This window comes from Geotrypetes seraphini, chromosome 2 (assembly GCF_902459505.1).
Source record: "Geotrypetes seraphini chromosome 2, aGeoSer1.1, whole genome shotgun sequence".
Taxonomy (NCBI): domain Eukaryota; kingdom Metazoa; phylum Chordata; class Amphibia; order Gymnophiona; family Dermophiidae; genus Geotrypetes; species Geotrypetes seraphini.
Window position 1 is genome coordinate 431,275,042 of NC_047085.1, and position 20,826 is coordinate 431,295,867.

A 20,826-nucleotide genomic window follows, 5' to 3' on the forward strand; every position below is an offset into this window, starting at 1 on the left:
GGGTCTAGTGAGGTGATCATATTATAACAATTTTATTATAGGCTTCCAGTTGAGGCTCAGGTCAAGTTTAAGGCATTGTGCTGTGTTGTTTTTTTTTTTTAATGGGGGGGGAGGGTGAATGGTGCATGATGAAAGGCCTAAGTACCTAGCAGGGCTGTTAGTTCCTTATGTTCCTCATAGATCCTGCTAATGAAGTTACAATGTATTAGACAGAGAGAATTTGCTTATTTTGGACCAAAACTATGGAATTCTTATGACTAAACATTCTGGCAGACAAAGATTATATGAAATTCAAAGCTTTTGTTAAAACATAGCTATTTATACCGAGGGCTGATTCACAAGTCATGGCAACTATTTTTTTTCTCTCGAAAATGCACAGCCCTGGAAATCTAATATATATGTTTGAAAGTGTGTGACATGTACTTCTTAATGTTGCCAGCAGATGATAGATGAGTGCAGCAGTCTCTGATAGGGGAGAAACAAAAAACATGGCATTTGAATTCATCATTTTATTATGGCATCCAGTGTACATGAGCAACAAAGAACAAGTATAAACTGTTTAACTGTTAACACCCTTCAACGTAGTCTCCCAGGTTGGCCACGGTTCATTGTCGATGCAGGAATGCCTATATGCTTGGCTAATTCTGTCATAATCCAGTGCCTATCTTCAGTAAGGCACTATTCAATCACAGCAGGTCGGCAGTTGACACTCTTCCATGTTTGAAGGCCTCTACCCACCTCACCATTATTTGATATGGCAAAGCACGATCACCTAATGCTTCTCGTATATCTGCATGACATTCACGTGCATTTTTGCCATGGAGAACTGATATCTTGGCGCTACTTACATTACACAGCGCTGTCACCAAAAGATTGACATTGAGGGCATGATCAATTCCAGACCGCTGCACTCATCTCTCATCTGGTGCAACATTAAGAAGTGCATGTCACACACTTTCAAATGAAAATATTAGATTTCTAGTGTTGGCATATTAATCAAAAGAAAAAAATAGTTGCCATGACTTATGAATCAACCCTTACAGAAAAATGACTTATCAGGATGTAAAGATATGCTCGTTTTGTTTTCTGTGGTTGAAATTACACGGAAGTTACATGGAAATACTTTTAAAACCAATAGGAGGAAATTTTCTTTTCACTCAGAGAATAGTTAAGCTCTGGAACGCTTTGCCAGAGGATGTGGTAAGAGCGGATAGTGTAGCTGATTTTAAGAAAGGTTTGGACAAGTTCCTGGAGGAATAGTCCATAGTCTGTTATTGAGAAAGACATGGGGGAAGCCGCTGCTTTCCCTGTATTAGTAGTACAGCAGGGACGGTGTATATTAACCTCCCTTGAACACCTCCTATTTCAATAAGGTATATCAAGTATATTCTCCAGGCCCTCAGAGGTGCCACCAATCAGTTTAATATACTTTCATAACTGTTGGGTTTATGCCTCCAATCGTCATTGGGTCCCTGGTATGATGAAAAGTGCAATGCTTTTTCTATATTATATTTTTATATATTTTCAGTAGATAAGTTAAATAAGTTAAATAAATAGTGAAGTTTACTTATCGTGGGTGGTTAGCCAAGAGGGACAGAGTCGCCAACATGTTTCACCCTGTTAAGGTTTCCTCAGGGCACAATCCCTCAAAACTATTCTCTCATCGCGACGCGGCCACATTTCGGGGTGCCCTAAGGAAACCTTAACAGGGTGAAACATGTTGGCGACTCTGTCCCTCTTGGCTAACCACCCAAGTTAAGTAAACTTCACTATTTATTTAACTTATTTAACTTATCTACTGAAAATATATAAAAATATAATATAGAAAAAGCATTGCACTTTTCATCATACCAGGGACCCAATGACGATTGGGGGCATAAACCCAACAGTTATGAAAGTATATTGAACTGATTGGTGGCACCTCTGAGGGCCTGGAGAATATACTTGATATACCTTATTGAAATAGGAGGTGTTCAAGTGAGGTTAATATATACCGTCCCTGCTGTACTGCAATACGGATCCTTCTATAAAGATTACAACTGAAGCCTCAGTATACTAATTCCCTGTATTAGTAGCATGGAATATTGCTACTTGTTGGGTTTTGGTCAGGTACTAGTGACCTGGATTGGCCACTGTGAGAACGGGCTACTGGGCTTGATGGACCAATGGTCTGACCCAGTAAGGCTATTCTTATGTTCTTATGTATTGGGTTGGGATTATCATGCTGCCTTTGTTTTACCATTGGGGTGGAGGAGTGGTGTTATGGTTAATGCAGTGGCCTAAGAACCTGAGGAACAGAGTTAAGGGCTCTTGTGTTAAATACAGTGTTTTAAATGGCTGCATACTAATGGTAACATTAGTGCACAGCTATAAATGAAATAATTACAAGAAAGGCTTTTCACAGCTATCCTGTTTCCCCCAAAATAAAACCTATCCTGAAAATAAGTCCTAGCGTGATTTTTAAAGATGCTCCTAATATAAGCCCTACCCTAAAAATAAGCTCTAGTTAAAATCATCGCCCGAAGCCCCCTCTCCCCTGAATGTCCCCGACTCCATCCCTGACACTAGTGCTGCCTGATTCACTGAAAAAATCGGACTTGTCAATTCAGCAATCCCCACCCCAGTGAGACCTGACATCTCCGCTCCGAGTCCTCTAAAAACAGCTGCTGTTTTTGGAGGCCTCGGTGCGGCGGTATGTCAGTCTCACAGTGGGAGGGTCAGTGGGGTTCCGCTGCACAAGGGGATAGGAGGGAGGGGAGGAAAGATGCTGCACATGGGGGGTGGAGAGAAAGGAAAGAGGAAGGGAGAGATGATTGTTGTACATGAAATAAATAAGACATCCCCTGAAAATAAGCCCTAATGAGTTTTTTGGACCCAAATTGAAATGGTGTGTGTGTGTATGTGTTTTGTGTGTGTGTGTGTGCGTGTCAGAGAATGGAGAAAGGCAGAGTGGCTGAGGGCAGGTGAAATATGTGTGAGAGAAAGAGAAAGACAGGGCACGTTAAGCTCATTTCATAGTGCAGCTTAGTTAAAGAGCCTCTTAATAAGGTGTGTTATTAAATCGAATCAAAGAAAGAAATATAGAACATATAATTCTTCTAGATTATTGAGATCAAATCACCAACATTAATTCGTCATTCCTTCACTTAAAATTATCAATACTCGACAGCAATTTATCTTTACTATTACGGCGCCTCAGACTTGGAATTCACTCCCACTTTACTTAAGAGAGGAAAAGAACTTGGAAAAGTTTAAGAGCAAACTTAAGAGTTTTCTTTTTAAAGATGCATTCAATATTTAATTGATTTGCCTACTGCTCTTCTGTTTATTTTTAAACCTTCAATTCAGTTTTGTCTTTCCCTTCCTGTTGTGCTTAACCTCTAATTGTTGACTCCTACATTACTTAGATTGTATTTCTTTCCTTGCCTTACCTATTGTTTCATTGTGTTCGTAAATGAGTTTTTTTAATTATGTTTTGCAAACTTAGTCCCTTTGTTAGTTATGTATGTTTATTTTATGTATATTTTAACTATGTATTTTGCTGATTTGTACATCACTTAGAATTTGGAATAGGTGATTAATCAAATTGTAAATAAACTTGAAAGTTGAATAATTTGGAGTCATTGGTTAAGCACCTTAATGATTAGTATTTTCATCTACCGGATTCGGTCTTGGTTCCACGTGTGTCCAGGAAGGGGGGAGGGGGTAAGAGGGATGGGTAAATTGCTTCAGTAAATAGCAAGTATGTAAGTGCTGTTTGTTTAATTTTTTTGATTGTATAAATGTTGCACTTTTTATATGCTTAATAAAATCAATAAAGATTTTTTTTTTTAAACTGAAGCAGCAAATTTGTTTCAGTGCCATTCAGAACTTTTAGTATAATCATCAGTTCATATAACACCATTTTAGAACTTTTTTTAGACATGTCTCATTTTCTATTAACTACTATTAAAGAGCAAGCTTCAATATTGATGCATTATTTTACTGATTTACATATCCCCCCACCCCTTTTATAAAACTATAGTGTGTTTTTTTAGTGCCAGCCACAGCGGTAACAGCTCTGACACTCATAGGAATTCTATGAGCATCGGAGCTGTTACCACTGTGGTCAGCACTAAAACCTTCTTTATGGTTTTGTAAAAAGGGGGGAGAGGTTAAATTGTCATAAGCAATTTTGAAAATATGTCTTGAAAATGATGGAGCCTCATGGGTTGAATTTGGAGATTGAATGGTGAACTTTATTTTGATTTATTTTATTCACTGATCATCTGTTTGGTGACATTGGATAATGTACTGACTAATCAACATTTTTTGCCACTTTTTAAAAATTTAAATGGGAATCAGAATTGGCTGAGTCAGACTATGCTATTCCTTTGGATCCCCGGCACAGAATGGTGATTTGAAATAAGTCTGGCTTATTGAATTCACAAAGTTTGTTTCAATAATAATTATGGCTGTTGAAATACTTGAGATTTTTTAATGTTCTTTTTGCAAATTAAGGGCTTTTGTAAAAAATAAAAATAAAAAAGTTTTATAAGAGAGTGATGACTATAATTTTAATGACATAGAAACAAATTTGTGATTTGATGTTGACATGATGGTCTGTGACTTTTAGAATATGTATACATTGCTGAAGGTGGGTCTTTATTTTCTTGTTTTATAAATTTATGACCTGACTATTTGGGAGACTTCCTTCTTCTAAAGCAATGTTACAATTTTAATTGATGATCATCTTGTCTAGCATAAGCTACTCCTTACTGGGTATGGTAGTTTAAAATAAAAGTAAACAGAAATCAAAACTTTCAGTTATTGTCAGCTTCAATATTCCAAGGAGCTGAAAGACTACCCGAGATTCAAATCCAGATCTTTCATTTGACATCTGCACTGTATTATTTGCCATGTCTTAATGCCATTAAACATGTTTATTAGAAGATTAGTCTAAGCCTAAAGGCTACCATGAGCACTCTGACGACCCGAGTAATATCATCATCAGAGCATTAATTCTGTCCATAAACAAAATTGCTACATGAGCATCTGTTGTCTTTCCAGTCTGAATTATTTCTAATGCTGCACACGACTGCTCCATTGATCCCTTGTGATCAGCAGCTCAACACATGGCATTTGGTTTGAAAGAACTACATTCTCAAGGGATTTTGTACGATAACTTCACTAAATAGTGAGCTGCTTAGAAAGAATGTTACTGATTGCATGGTATTTTATTTGTGGGTCATGTGTATACATGGTGAACCGATTTATTGATTTTCATATGGCCTCTGTCAATTAAAGGTCAACAGCATAAACCCTTGAGTGCTTTAATAAGCAGAACAGGCATCCAGGAAAGAGAGCACTCAGACATCTGTCATGGAAATGATAGGAATAATTTTACCCTACAGAGTGAAAAGGGGTATACCATATTATAATAATAATTTTATTCTTATATACTGCCATACTGAAAAAATTCTAGGTGGTTCACAACAAGGTGAGCTAATACATGGGATACAGATAAAATACAAATTAGAATAATGGACTTAAAAACAGATAAAGACAGAAAGCATTTAAAATATAAACTAAACTAAACTAAACTAAGCCTTAGGTTTATATACCGCATCTTCTCCACTGAAGTGGAGCTCGACACGGTTTACAGAGTTTAAAAAATATGGGAAGAGAGAAGAGAAAGAGTTTACAAAGCATAAAAAGAGGGGATGTAATCAGGAGAAGAGATTATTATATGCTAGAGAAAAGCCAGGTTTTCAGTTGTTTTCGGAATAGTTGGAGGGAGTCCAGGTTCCGCAGCGGGACAGAGGCCGGTGATTTTGGAGAGGAGGGATCTACCCAGTTTACCTGTGTGGAGGATGCCGTGTAGAGAGGGGAAGGATAGTTTATGTCTGTGGGCAGATCTGGTGGTAGTTGGTGTCGGGGCGAGGAAGGATAGAGGGATTAGGGGCGGAAGGATGCCGTGAATGATCTTGAAAGCCAGGCAGGAGCATTTGAAATGAATTCTGGAAAGTACTGGGAGCCAGTGAAGATTGGTAAGTAGAGGGGAGACGTGGTCATATTTGCATTTAGCAAAAATCAGCTTAGCCGCAGTGTTCTGGATAAGCTGGAGTCTGCGAAGACTTTTTTTCGTTAGGCCTAAGTAGATGGCGTTACAATAATCGAGTTTGGATAGGATGATGGATTGTACAAGGACGGTGAAATGCTTTTGGTGAAAATAGGATCTAACTTTCCTCAGCATGTGGAGGCTGAAAAAACAAGATTTTGCCAGGGAATTCAGGTGATCGTTGAGGGAAAGGGAGGAGTCGATAGTGATGCCAAGGACCTTGCTTGAGAACTCAATAATGCAGAAAATGCCAGCATAGCAGGGAAAGAAGTAATACATAGAACAGATAAAATACATCAAGTTGAATATAAGGAACTTGATTGAAAAAAATGAAGCAGAATGCATTAAGATACCAGCCTATCAAAGAGCTGAGTCTTTAACAATTTTCTAAAATCAAGATTGGAAGAGACTTCCAACATAATTTTTCCAAGCCATACATTAAATTTAGTGGCTTGAAATGAGAGGGTTTTCTCAAGGAACTTCTTATAATGACAGGATTTTATGGAGGGATATGGAAACAAGTGCACTCTACGTGTTGTCTTTTTGGCGTGACTCAAACAAAAATGATGGAATATGCACAATATAATGAATTCACACAAGGGTGCTTGTGTCTATACACTTTGGTAAAAAAAATAGTAGTAATAGCCTTCTCTACTATTTTTATGCAGCCCTCTTACATCCAACTTTTATGGGATCCTCAGCGGCACCACTTAGAGCTCAATTCAATCTCATTGCTCTAAGATTTACATGTCAGCTCGTCATCGGGTCCCTGTGATTTATCTTTTTATCTTTTATATGAGTCTACTCATTTTCTATTCACTTTTGTGTGTCGTAGCTTTAACTTATTATTTTATTATATTATAAGCATATTCTTAGTTTAATCGTATGGTCTCTGGCTAGGGATTGTTTTTGCCAACATGTTTCGCTATTGAAGCTTTATCAAGGCTTAACCCCTAACTGTTATACCACCAGAACCTGTGACCACCTCCTCCCTAGCCGGCTGCTTCCCTTTAACATATCTGAAGAACGGTTTGAAATTTCGTGCTTCCCTGGCTATATTCTTTTTTTGCTTTTCTAACCACAAGGTGACATTCTTTTTGATACTTCCTGTGTTCTTTCTGTATTATAGTCCAACCTATTATGTCTCAGCCTAGTGCAGTGATTCTTAAACTTTTTTGAGTCATGGACCCCTTTAAGAATCTGATGAAAGCTATGGTCCCCTTTCCCCAGAAAATATTCACATAAACACAACCTTGCATGCAATAAATATAGGGCTCCTTTTACTAAGGTGCGCTATGGACCCCAGGTTAAGAATACCTGATCTAGTGTGTCTATCTCACAGAAGTATTTTAATTACAAAACAGCTGTCTTTTTCATTGAATACTCACTTGCTCCAGGTTTTGAAATCTACTTTCTAGAGCCATAACCTGCAATAAAGTTAAAAAAAAAAAAATTGAACTTTTTAGAGACTAATAAACTATTGCCCAAAGGTGAATGGACACACCTTTCAGGTATCCACATGCTTGGAAAATAATAGCATTAGATTTGCACAGTGTAAAGTATAAACCAGCCCCAAATGAATAAACCAGCTCCAAAAATGTTGCAATGTACAAAGTCCAGGCTTAGTAAGATGAGTATTGTGCGCAAGAAGTATCATAGTTAGTAAAAGAAATTGGCAAATATGGCTCTGTTATCCCTGTTATAGAAAAGCACGCTGTCATAAAATATTATGCAGAGGGCCAAATGATGTATGATTACATTTTAAATTGATGCAAAGATATACATTTTTATATTCTTTCGCATGACTACCACAGACCTTGCAGACACCACATTTTCTGGACCTAGTACATTGTAAAAAATAGAATGAGAAGCCCGATTTACTCCTGTAGCTCATAAAAGGTGTTTTATGTAGACATTAATAATGTTGATTGGAGGGGAATGTCACAATGGGCCACCTAACATGTTCAGCAAGTATGCACATAAACTATATCAGTTATCTATGGGGTGGTATGTGCATTCTTTCTCTCTGAAAATTTACCTAAAGTACACACATAAATTTCTGCCTGCTGTTTAATACACACAAATATCTCAAGTTATTTCTGTATACGCACAGGCTGGATAACAGTATATGCATGGAAGTTAACCCTGGATTCTATATATGGCGCTTTGAATTGCGTGCTCAAATTTGGACATGTGCCCAATTTGAGCATGCAACTTAATTGACTAATAGTAATCTCTAAAGAGTAATTTTAATGTGTGGAGCCTTAAAGGGGGCGTGGCCATGTGAAGGGCATGGTCAGTCATGTGTGTTCCAAAACTTTGCGCACTGTTATATAATATGCCTGATCTGCACCTAAGTTAGACACAGGGATTTAAACCAGGTTTTATTTGGTGTAAATGGCCATGTTTAAATTTAGGGCTCCTTTTATTACGCCACGTTAGCAGGGTTAACGCGCGTGACTTTTCATCACGCGTTAACCCCTGCGCTGGCTAAAAACTACCGCCTGCTCAAGAGGAGGCGGTAGTGGCTAGTGTGGACAGCGGTTTAGCGCGCGGTATTACGTGCGTTAAACCGCTAGCGTGGCTTGATAAAAGGAGCTCTTAGTCTCAGGTTCTGGAACTAAGACCTATTCTATAAACCATATCTAACTTTAGGTGCAATGTATAGAATAGTGCTAAGTGGGGTTTTTTCCTGCACTGATTTTTTTAGGCACCATATATAGAATTTCCCACTATATGTGCTAAACTTTACATGCATAGAGTAATGCCAAGTTTATAAGAGGGTATTTTAAGATATAAAATACTGTTTTAGTCACATAATTTCTTTTGCAATTATCTGCTCTGTTGGCAAATACAGTGTTATAAACTCAACGTAACACCACCTATCAAATAGTGATAATCTGATGCTATAATTGACTTAATTAATAAAACAAACCATTTTTTTTAAATGGAATTTAAATTGATACATTTTTGTTAGAGTAAATTCCTTTTAGAGTGCCTATTGGGAATTAAAAACTCCAAGTTAGTCACAATAAAAATATCATCTTAACTAATAAAACAAACAAGACAAACTTTTAATGTGGACTTAGAGTTAGATTCACAAAGCAAACCGATGGTGTACTGATCGGTTTGCGATCACTTTGCTCCCATTCACTAACTTTACTCCTGATCCAATTCCTGCCCGATCCGATCTGCGCATGCAAATGAGGAGGATTTGCATGCAAATATAGGAAGGAAGTGATTCACAAAAGAAAACTTCAGGGACACCGAGTGGGCTGGCTGATCAAAAGAAGCGACTGCTGGGGACCCGTCACTCACCGCCTTTCCGACTGTCCTGCTCTCTGCCTGAAATTCCAGCTCTGCAGCCCTGAAACTATCCAAAAAGCGCCCAGCTCTCTGCCGCTCTCCTCTCTTCTCCCCTTGCCTCTCTGCCCTATTCCGCCATGCCGCCCTGCTCTCTTCAGCATGCCCTCTGCAAGCCTGTGTTTTTAACCCGTGGGTTAAAAGCGGGGCTGCACTTCTCACCACCAGCCCCGGCTGATCCGCACGTCATTTGCAGGGTCAGAGATGATCGGAAGATTGGCGTGTGTTGGGGCAGGCGTGTCGGCATTCCCTGTTACAAGTACAGGCAGACTTGAATTGTGTGTTCGTCTGCAAATATTTTTACCATGCAGTGGCGTACCAAGGGGGGGGGGGGAGAGCTCTGCTCCGGGTGCACAGCTTGGGGAGGGGGTGCACAGCCGGCCAGGTTCTCCAGCCCTTCCTTTCTCCCAGCCGCGCCGCTACAATCTTACCTTCCCCGCCGACAAGAAGTCTTTCCGATGTCAAATCAGACGTTGGAGAGCACATTCCGGGCCAGCCAGGCAGTGATTGGCTAACCCGAAACGTCCTCTCTGACATCGGAATTGACGTTGGAAAGACTTCTTGTCGGCGGGTGGAGATAAGATTGCATGCACGGACAGGGAGAAAGGAAGTGGAGAGGCACTTTTTTTTTTTCCCGCGGTAGGTAGTGCAGGATGTAGGCAGGCAAGCTGGCTGGCTTTAGCGCATCAGGAAGGGAGGGAGATAGGTAGGCAGACAGGCAGGCTGGCTTTGGGGGTGGAGAAAATCTGGAAGGCAGTGGAGGAGACATAAGGAGGAACTGGGGGCACTAAGGATACGGGAAGGAGACACTGGGGGCACCATGGACACATGAAGGAGGCACTGGGGGCACCATGGACACAGGAAGGAGACACTGGGAGCACCATGGAAACAGGAAGGAAGCACTGGGGGCACTATGGACACAGGAAGGAGGCACTGGGGGCACTAAGGACATGGGAAGGAAGGAGGGAGGGAATAGAAAGGGACAATTGTTGGGCCTGAGTGCAGAAAGAAAGAAATGAAAGAAAGGATACACAGTCAATTAATAGATGTCCCCTTTTGATGAAAAAAATAAATGGTCAGGTTACTTCTGACTTACTTTTTCTGCAGCAGAGTTGGCAGCTGCGCTGAGGTGCAGGAAGGTCCTGTGATGACTCATCTGCCGGCTCTGCTCCGGAAGAAGTAAGTTACGTTGGAAGGGGTAGACAACTTTGCCACAACTCCCTGCGTCTACCGGGTCCACCCCCTCCGACGTAACTTACTTCTTCCAGAGCAGAGCCAGCAGACGAGTCATCACGGGACCTTCCAGCATGCGGCTGCTGAGTCCACTCCAGAGCAAGTACGTCGGAGTGGGGTGGACTGGCAGCTGGCAGCTACAGTCATCGTTTGATCTTGCTGAATAAAGGGAGAGAAAGGAGCAAGATTGCTGGAATGGAAGAGTGGTGGAGGGAAAGAAAGGGGGGCAGGGTGGTATGGAAGAGTAGTGCTGATAGAATTGATGTACAGAGAAAGGGGAGAGACATAAGTGGGAAGGATATTGGAGGTAAAGAAAGGGGGCAGATGCTGATTGAAGAGGGGTGGAAAGCGAGAGAAAGGGCAAACATTGGATGGTAGTGGGTAGCCTATGCTGGATGGAAGTGCAGATGGGAGAGATAAGGGAGCAAATGCAGGAAGGAAATGGGAGGAGAGAAAGAGGGGAGCAGACGCTGGATGGAAGTGGACAGAGAGAAGGTACTAGATGGAAGGGTTGGAGAAAGAGGGTACATGATGGAAGGAGGGGATAAATAAAAGGAGGGCACATGATGGGGAGAAAAGGATTGAGTTAGGGAAACACTGGAGGGGTGAGGGAAAGAGGTAGCAAGCTTTAGGTAGACAGTAAAAAAGGACATTGATGAGAGGGTAGTAAGAACGTAAACTAGATAGATGCAGAAAATAAATTGAAAAAGAAAATGAGGGAAAAAGGGAAAGGGATTGCAGAGGAGAGGTGTGGGAGAGGGAAGGACAGGAGAGAGATGCCAGACCAATGAGGGTGAAAGAAGAGATGGAAGGGGGAGGCATACAGTTTCTGGAAGGGGCATAGAAGAAGAGAAAATGCATATAGGGGAAGAGAGACGGCAGACAGTGGATGGAAGGAAGAGAGTTACAAGAAGATGAGGAAAGCAGAAACCACAGAAGACAAAGGTAGAAAAAAAATTTCTATTTATTTATTGCTTTAGGAGACATGTGTCACTGTTTCTGTGGTGCACTGTATGCAGAGTCCAGCTTCTTACTGGTTCAATTTAACCTTTGTCTATGTATTTCTATTTTATCCCCCCCCCCCCCTTTTTACAAAACTGTGGAGTGTTTTTTAGTGTCAGCCGTGGTGGTAGCAACTCTGATGCTCAAAATTCTATGAGCGTCAGAGCTGTTACCACCGTGACTAAAATCCACAGTTTTGTAAAAGAGGGAGGGGTTAGTTTGTGATGACATATTCCATACTAGGCGAAGGTGTTTTCTGTGTTCTGTGTGTTCGAAAGACATGGTTTTTTGTTAGGATTGACTGCAGGATTGATCTGTACTAGTCTGGCTTGTTTAGTTTTACAATGGGTGTATTGATGTTGTACTGCTCACTGCAGTATGTAAGATGCTGCCTTTTCCTAGGTACTCATGTGTGACATATGGCTTGTTACTAAAAATCATGTTTTTCGTACAGATGGGGGTCAAAAAATGATGGGCCACGGGTGTCACATATGCTAGGTACGCCACTGTTACCATGATAATTGTAAACACAGTTCATAGCCTCCCTGATCCCTCCTCTCCCTCCCTCTCCCACACTTGTGCTGAGAGCCAATGCATGCGCGGACCATCTACAACAAAATAAGATGGTCCGCACATGCATCCCGATCGCTCTACAGCGATCCGTTTAGTGACTGTATAGGCGTGCCTCCGAGTGCATTATTTTGCATAAGGAGGCTTGCTGAATCGATCGCCTGAGAAGCCTCATAAACGGATCGGCCACGGATCACCCGACAAAGGTAGGCTTCGTGAATCTAGGCCTAATACAGCTATCATACTATCAAAATTGACTCCCCACATTCTTAAGTCTATTTTGATAGCCTAATTCATCGTGGAACCCAAACTGTGGGTTCCTTTTATTACACAGCACTAGAGGTTTTTAGTGTGGGCTGGTGAGGTAAATGCTCCGATGCTCATGGAATTCCTATGAGCATCAGAGCATTTGCCTCTCCAGCCTGCGCTAAAAACCTCTAGCACTGTTCAGTAAAACCAAGCATGTATTTGTACTGAAATAGCACAATAGAAGAGCAATTTTATAACTGGGTGCCTGCATTTACATGCTCATAGCATGTGTATAAAATGTTTAGAATACTAGCACTTTCACATGAATTCATGAGTGGCATAACGCATAAATGTAAATGGGGCATACATATGAGGGGGCATGAGAGGGGCATGGGTGATGCTGCCACTTACACACGCAACTTACAGACTGGTGTAAGTTACCATTGTCCCTGTGACATTTAGGCCCTATGGCTGGTACAGATGTGAGCATACAAATGTAAGGCATGCCAATGCCAGGTTACACTAATATTCTATAATGGAATCTGAGCACCCATTCTAGAATAATCTTTCACCATGTGCCCTCAGGACACCTAAATAGAGGTACCTGCAAAGACATTGGGAAAAAATAGAGAAAAGCTAAAGAGGAAATGGAAAAAATAAAATGCTGAGACAACAAAGGGAGAAAAAAGTATTTCATTCTGAATTTATTAATTGGAATATGTCAGTCATTGTAAATGTACGTCTCTGATATATATATATATCCCTAAATAACATCCAATAATGTCCAGCACTACACACATTCATAAATCAATAAATCAAAAATGGAGAAAAGACCTCAGTGTCTAATAAGGGAACAAAAAACTTCCCATATAGACAAGCCGGTCTCAAAATTCCAACTTTGAGACCAGCAGACACATCCTTGGTCAAAAACTCCATGATAAGTGGAAAAATACTCTTAATTCTTTACACGTCTCTGATATATTGCACACATCTCTGATATATTGCATTTTGGTTTCTGTTTCTCTGGTATTCCTGTATATGCCGAGTCTGACTTCTTGAGGTATCCAGTTACATTTTTTGCCTTCATATCTCTATTACTGATCTGAGATCCTTTTTTCATATTTGTTGAGGGTCTGTCTGTGTCTTGCATGTGTGACCAGGTTGTTGTTTTTGAGTATGTGGTAGAAATCTGTGTATAAATCTTGCAGCAGTTCCATTATTCTGTTTTCTCACTAGGTATTGTATTATTGATTTAGAACCTGCTATAATATTTACAGTGCATTTTTTCACACATAAGGTTATTGCTTTTTGAGTCCTGGGAGCTAGCATTTATTTATTTATTCAGTTTTCTATACTGTTCTCCCCAGGGAGTTCAGAATGGATTACAAACATTTATTCAGGTACTCACAATTTATCTAATGTATCTGAGGCAATGGGGGGATTAAGTGACTTGCCCAGGGTCACAAAGAGAAGCGTGGGTTTGAACCCACAACTTAGGTAAGCTTCCAACTCTTTTCATGCACAAGTTTGCACATAGTGTTTTGCAGAAGTGTGTGTGAGAGAGAGAGAGAGAGCAGAGTGGCTGAGGGCAAGTAGGATGTGTGCATGTGTAAGAGAGAGGGGGAAAAGACACAGTAACTGAGGGTAGGTGGGATGTCTTTGTGTGTTTGTGAGAGAGAGAGAGAGAGAGAGGAGAAGGGAAGAGTGGCCGAGGGCAGATTGGACGTGTGTGTGAGAGAGGAGGAGGGCAGAGTGCCTGAGGGCAACTAGGATGTGTGTGTATGTGTAAGGGGGGGGGGGGCGAAGACAGAGTGGCTGATGGCATGATGGCAGGTGGGATGTGTGTGTGTGTGAGTGAGAGAGAGAGAGAAAGAAAGAAGGGCAGAGTGGCTGAGGGGGGTAGGTGGGATGTGTGTGTGTGTGTATGTGTGTGTGTGTGAGAAAAAGAGATAGAGAGAAAAATGGCAGAGTGGCTGATGGCAGGTGGGATGTGTGTGTGACAGAGAGTGTGAGAGAGAGAGGAGAAAGGCAGAGTAGCTGAGGGCAGGTGGAATGTGTGTGGGTGTGTGAGAGAGAGGAAAAGTGCAGAGTGGCTGACAGAGAGAGAGAGAAAGGCAGGTGGGATGTGAATGTGTGTGAGAACTTGCCCATAGTAACCAATCAGTTTTCATGTTTCATTTTCCCAGAAAAAAAAATGATGAAACTAGATTGGTCACTATTGGGAACTTTTATGGAGAACTTACTTTTCTCTTTTTTTTTTTACAAATAGGACCTATCTAAGTGTCATTGTTCATTTTCTCTCAGTTTGTAAGAATAACACATCACCTGTCAAGGGGCTAGTTTTTGAGACTGAAATATAACAGATCATGCCATATGTGTCTTGGTCTGTACGCCAGTTACAGTGACCTGTAGGGTTTTTTTAATGTATATTGCCTAGTTTGTTACTGTTTAACAATAAAATGTCCATTTAAATATCTCTGCTGCTTGGAGTGTGGGGGTACTCAGTTGAAATTTGTTTGATTTGGCTTGAAGAAGTAGGGAAACTGGTCTAGTGAGATAGCATGTGTGTATGTGTGCAATGAGTTGGGTTTTTTTTACCTTGGAATTCAATTGGTTGAGCTGATTTGAAACATTTTGTGGAATTCCAGCTCCATTTCTCTTTAGCTCTATTATATCTTCTTTGTTTTTCCTAACCTAAAGTTGGGAAAAAAAAAAGTTAATTAGGTTGATTTTTTTTTTTTTTTTTAAAGAAAGCCAAGCTCCTAATCTAGCCACCTCAGTTTTAGGCATCTAAAGTGCTGCAAAATTTGAAAGTGATTTAAATAGCCAGGAGAGACAAACAGGGCATATTCCGTGACATTTAACTGGATAGTGACACTGTAAATGACTGGTTATCACCTAAGCCAAAAACAGCTTCTTTGTGGGCATTTCAGGGATAGAGTCAGCAGTTTGCTGGTTAAGTGCCAATTTTCAGCCTTTAACCAGCTATGATAACTGCATAAATAGGACCATATAAAACAGTCTTATTTTTAGGCAGTTCATCATAGCTGGTTAAGTTTCTGAGTATCATACGTAACCCGCTATGCTATAGGCAGCTGGGTAGCAATGCGAGTGCCAAGATATAGTCTATGCATAAGTGCTGGGCAGAGAATGACACGGGAACAAACTTCTCCCCGCAGGAACTCAATTTCCCCGTTTTGTTGCTGTCCCTGTCCCATTCCTGTAATCTCTGCCTTAACCGGCACAAGCCTCGAACACTTATGATTTTAAAGTGCTTGAGGATTATGCAGATGAGGGCGGAGCTTGCAGGAATGGGGCAGGGACAGGAAAAGAAATTGCCAGGATGGGACAGGAAAATGAGTTCCCGCGGGGATGAGGAAAAATGTGTCCCCATGTCATTCTCTAGTGCTGGGCATTCCACTGACCTGCCCATTTCCCTCCTAGGCCATGCCCCCTTGCAATTGTGTACTATTGGTCTTGCACACTGACCCCCAAATTCTGTACATGGTATCTAAAGTTATGCAGGTACATTAGTTTGTGATATATGATCACAACTTAATTGATAATTGGCAACTAACACCTCATAATTGATGCTAATTGGGACTAATTAATAGTTACATACACAACTCAGGAAGTGCAATTCTGTAAAAAGTATGTACCAGTTGCAGTGTGCGAATTTCAAAAGAGGGCCCGGCCAGGGACATTCCTAAAAGAATACGTCTTATGTGTGTACAAGTTAGGCACAGAGACCTAACAGTAGTGACAGGGAAGCAGCCTCCTGTCACTGCTGTCAGGGCTTCTGTCGGAGGGGGGGGGGGGTTTCATGGCACAGATATTTTGCATGTATTACACACACAAAATATCTGCCCCATAAAAAAATTTAAAAATCCCCTACCGCTGGCCCTCCCCGAATGACCCCCGACAAACCCATCCTCCCCACGACACGTGGTGACTCACAAATGGCAGGAGGGATGCCCACTCCCTCCTGCCATGAAGAACCTATCCTCCCCCCCAGAAAAAAAACAGCAGGAGGGATGTCCACTCCCTCCTGCCACCAGACGCTCCCACTAATGCTCCCCCCATGCCAAACTTTTAAATATGGCAGGAAGGATGCCCACTCCCTCCTGCCAGCTGAGGCCCCCCTCCCTCAGCCCCCCTCCCTGTTATCTTTACTCAGGAGCAGGAGTTCCTCCTGCTCCACTGCTGTCTGCAGCTGTCTGCAATGCAGGCCTTAGGCCCTGACTGGCTCAGATGTGGCCCTGATTGGCTCAGATGGGGTCTTAGGCATCTGAGCCAATCAGGGACTCCCTTAGGATCAAGGACCGTAAAACCCAATGCAAAATAGCCAAGCAAATGTTAGTGAATCAATCGCTTGGCTATTTTGCATGGGGTTTTACTAATTTGCATGGCCAGATCGGAAAATGGGCAATTGAGGGGAAAAACACAAGTTTTGTGAATCGGGTCAGTTAGCAGCAATCGTCGCTAAACCTGTGAAAAAAGATTTAGCAACAATTGCTGAGTTTTGTGAATCTGGGCTTAAGTGTCAAATTGTGCAAGCAAGCTTCTAGAATTAGGGGGTAAAGGACAAAAAAATACCTACTCTACCTGAATGTAACTCACCTTGAGCTGCTATTGAAAATGCATAAGCTAAATCCAAAGAAATACCTCAGCTCTACTTATTTTTCAAAGGGGGCATAATTAGAATCCTAGCTCTCAGAGTAAAACCCCTAGCCCCTTAAAAACTGACCTCTGAATCGTTTAACTGGAAGAAAAAGCTACGAGGGGCTGCTGTAAAGTTCTCAGCCCAACCAAGAAGAGAATTATATGGAGCCATGAAACGTACAAGTTAGTCCACACTTTTCTTGACACTTTTTTTGTTTCATTTCATATCACTGAAATGTAAATTGTCAATAAAAGTGTGGATAACTTGTACGTTTCATGGCTCCACATCATTCTCTTCTTGGTTGGGGTGAGAACTTTTCAGCGGCCCCTTGTATAAAGACATTTTCTTCTCATTTTGTCTTAAGCTGGATTCAAGGCAGGAGCTCCTGTGTAATGATCTATTTTACATATTGCTCAGCAGTAAATGTTTTATTATCTACAGTCTACAACATTGTTATCACCATTAATGTGGAACAGATTCATTAAATTATATTACCAGCAACTATACACTGCCTGCTACTAGTCCAGAGTACATTTTACACCACCACAGCACTAATTGTAAGAGAATTTCAAATATACTGAGTAAAATAAAATATATTTAAGAAAAAAAAAAAGAAATAATTTACCTGAATTAAAACTTCTGTGAGGTCATCCTCATTAACTTTTATCCTGCCATATGACCCAGGCTTAAATTCAATATTTTTGGTGGAACCTGTATAAAATACCAAATTGCCACTCTCCGAAGATATCCTGGGCCTTATATGCAAAAAAAAAAAAAAAAAAGTAGATAAAATAGCATTTAGCTAAGGACTAATGAACAATTGCCCTTTAAAAGTCACATCTAGACACAAACGTGGCAATGGAACTGTACTTACTGCTCCTCGTAAATATTTCTTTTCATCCTCCTTGGTCCATGCTCTTCAAGTTCACACTTTAAGCCAGAGAGTATTAGCAAAATGCCCCAAACCCATGGCAGACAGCTTCGATGTAACCTGTTGCCTTCCATCTTTCCTGGGCTCTGCCACAAGTTAAGAGAGAAATCTCTGGGGCTGTTGCTCAGGTGGATGAACTTTGCCCCCAAGATTTGCTGCACACATGCTTTCCTTCAGCTTCAGTCTCTGCATATGCAACTATTACTGCAAAAGGGGGAAAAAAAACACCCCCCTCCCAGTGAATGCTTAGCATGTTTATTCTTGGCATTACCAGGCTGCATCTTTTTTTTTTTAGAGTATGAAACAAAGTGTTAAGTAATGCAAAAAAAATATTATGAGCACGAATGTACTGTGTTGAGAAAAAAAAAGTTTGTGACTTCCCTGTGATGGTTTGTATGTTAGTGCAGTTTATAATCCAAACCTGATTAAATCCTCATCTAAGCCCTGATAAGAGAAAGATAATACCAATGAAAACATTTTCAGTTGACATTTATTCTGTTATATGAATGTTCTACTGTCCTTGTTTTATTGTGTATATTTATGGCATTGCATTATGTTATTCCTATCACTAGAATTTATTGCATCGATTGTAATTTATGCTTACATGTGGTTATTTTACTATTCTTATTACATTACATTGGTGTCTTCTATCCCACCAATACCTTTCAGTTCTAGGTGGTTGTTATGCTATTGATACAATGTATCAAACTACTATACATTGAGTGAATCTCTTCACCCAATGGTTAATAAATCCTAATAAAATCAATAAATATATATATATAAAAATAAAATTGTTGTTCTCTGTGTCTTGCTGCGTCTGAGTAGGTAAAACCGATGTTTCAGCCATCATGCTGTCGATACTCCTGAAAAAAGCAACAGCATGATGGCTGAAACAGTTCTACCAACCCAGATGCGGCAAGACCTGAACAACAGCAACAATCATGATACCAGCAGCAGAAGCCTAAGAGAACAAATAGTATATATTTTAAATTATTCAACAAAAGGTTTGGGAGAAACTACAGCAGCCTCAGGCATCTGGTTGGGCGCCTTTATCCCTTCCTGACGTCACAGAGAGGTCCTTGGACATGGAGATATTTGGCATGACTGCTCCACAGTTCGCAGCTGTGGGTGTGTGCCTGAAGGGGCGTGACCTAAGGGGCACACCCCTTTGGAGCACCTTCAGAGCCACTTTGGAGCATGGAGAATGAGATTCTGCTCCATTTGGTAAATGGGGAAGAGGAAAGGAGGTATTAAAGGGAAAATGACTCAGATGCTGGTACAGGGTCCTATAGATACACATTTTTCTGCTATAGTTATTTCTCCCACATCTTTTCCTCCTGAACTTTCCCTATCAACAGGGGGACATACCCCACCCCTGCAACCTGTTTCAGAAAAATTGGATCAATCCAATACAAGGTTTGAGAAGGATTTTCCTATACAAGAATTAGTGAAAGATCAGAATACTGTTGGTTTATCTCAGCATTTGGACTTTCCTAGACTTGAGGCAGGTAAGATACCAATACCTTTTGTTTATTCTTCATTAAAAGATACCTCTTTAAGTGAACAAGAGGTTTCTTTAAAAGATATCATGCATGCTATAATTAAATTAGATAAGTCCTTACAAGACAATTTGTCATCCTACAGTAAATTTACTGAACAAGATTTGAGAATTAATAATTTATTTGGAAAAGAATTATAGTATAATAGAGACTCAAATCAAGTCTTGTCAATCAGCACAGACATCATCTATTACAGGTAACCTGATTATTCATCTTCAATTAGAAACACTTGAAAATACTTCGAGGGCAATTAACCTGAGACTACTAAATTTTCCTGTTACTCATTTTCTTCCACCTAGGGAAAATGTAGTTAAACAAAAGAAAAAAAAAACCCTACAAGAATGGTGTACAAGACACCCAGTCTTTAATGAACAAACATATAAAATCAAGGACATAATCGTGAAACAGTTTGTATCCCCAAGGGTTGGTGAACCCGGACCCGACGGTCCGTGTTTCGAAGAAACACTCCTTCCACAGGAGTCCAAAAATATACCATATACAGGAAAACCCTATGGATAACGACTGGAAGTAACGGTGTGGTGAACTGCTGAGCAAGCTGTGTGAGCTCCCCACGTGATGCAGGAACAAGAGCAAAACAAAGATGTAGTTAATGCATTTTATATTCCTTGTAGTGTTAAGGAAATTGCCCAAGAGGGTGAGATAATATAAATTAACCAGATACGCCAGATTGACCTTACAAAATTTTTAGAATCATCTCATGATCCTATACTAAAAAGATCAACCATATTGGTTTCTATGTCTTCAGTAGAGAAAAAGATGATGGTTATGAAATTTTATTTTCAAAAGAAGTCCGTGCTTTTTTATGGGCAAATAATTTTAATGTTCCCAGCTGTATCCAGACAAACTCAGGGCTCCTTTTACTAAGCTGTGCTAGCGGTTTTAACACGTGCAACAACGCCACGCACACTAGACGCTAACGCCTCCATAGAGCTGGCGTTAGTTTTTCCGCGTAGAGCGAGGGTTAGTGCACGCTAATCTTCAGCACGTGCTAAAAAATGCTACCGCAGCTTAGTAAAAAGAGCCCTCAGATTCAACGAAAGGCCTTTCTCATGCTTCGACCTAGCATCTTGGCAAGGGAAGGCATTTTTTTTTCCTAAGATTTCCTTGTAAATGTCTGATTACATGGGGAACTGAT

At 40.7% G+C, this 20,826-nt stretch overlaps 1 protein-coding gene across 2 annotated transcripts in view; it reads right to left on the minus strand.

The window, feature by feature from the left end:
* Window positions 1-18,193, minus strand: part of CUBN (cubilin) — a 494,825-nt gene extending 476,632 nt beyond the window's left edge. For both annotated transcript variants that reach the window (XM_033931276.1, XM_033931275.1), the window contains exons 1-4: window positions 18,055-18,193; window positions 17,806-17,935; window positions 15,116-15,211; window positions 7,489-7,527 (exon numbers count right to left, since the gene is read on the minus strand). In XM_033931276.1, the coding sequence (XP_033787167.1) occupies window positions 7,489-7,527; window positions 15,116-15,211; window positions 17,806-17,935; window positions 18,055-18,185 (396 nt within the window). In that variant the 5' untranslated portion in view covers window positions 18,186-18,193. The remainder of the gene's footprint in view (window positions 1-7,488; window positions 7,528-15,115; window positions 15,212-17,805; window positions 17,936-18,054) is intronic.
* Between the last annotated feature and the right edge of the window lie 2,633 nt (window positions 18,194-20,826).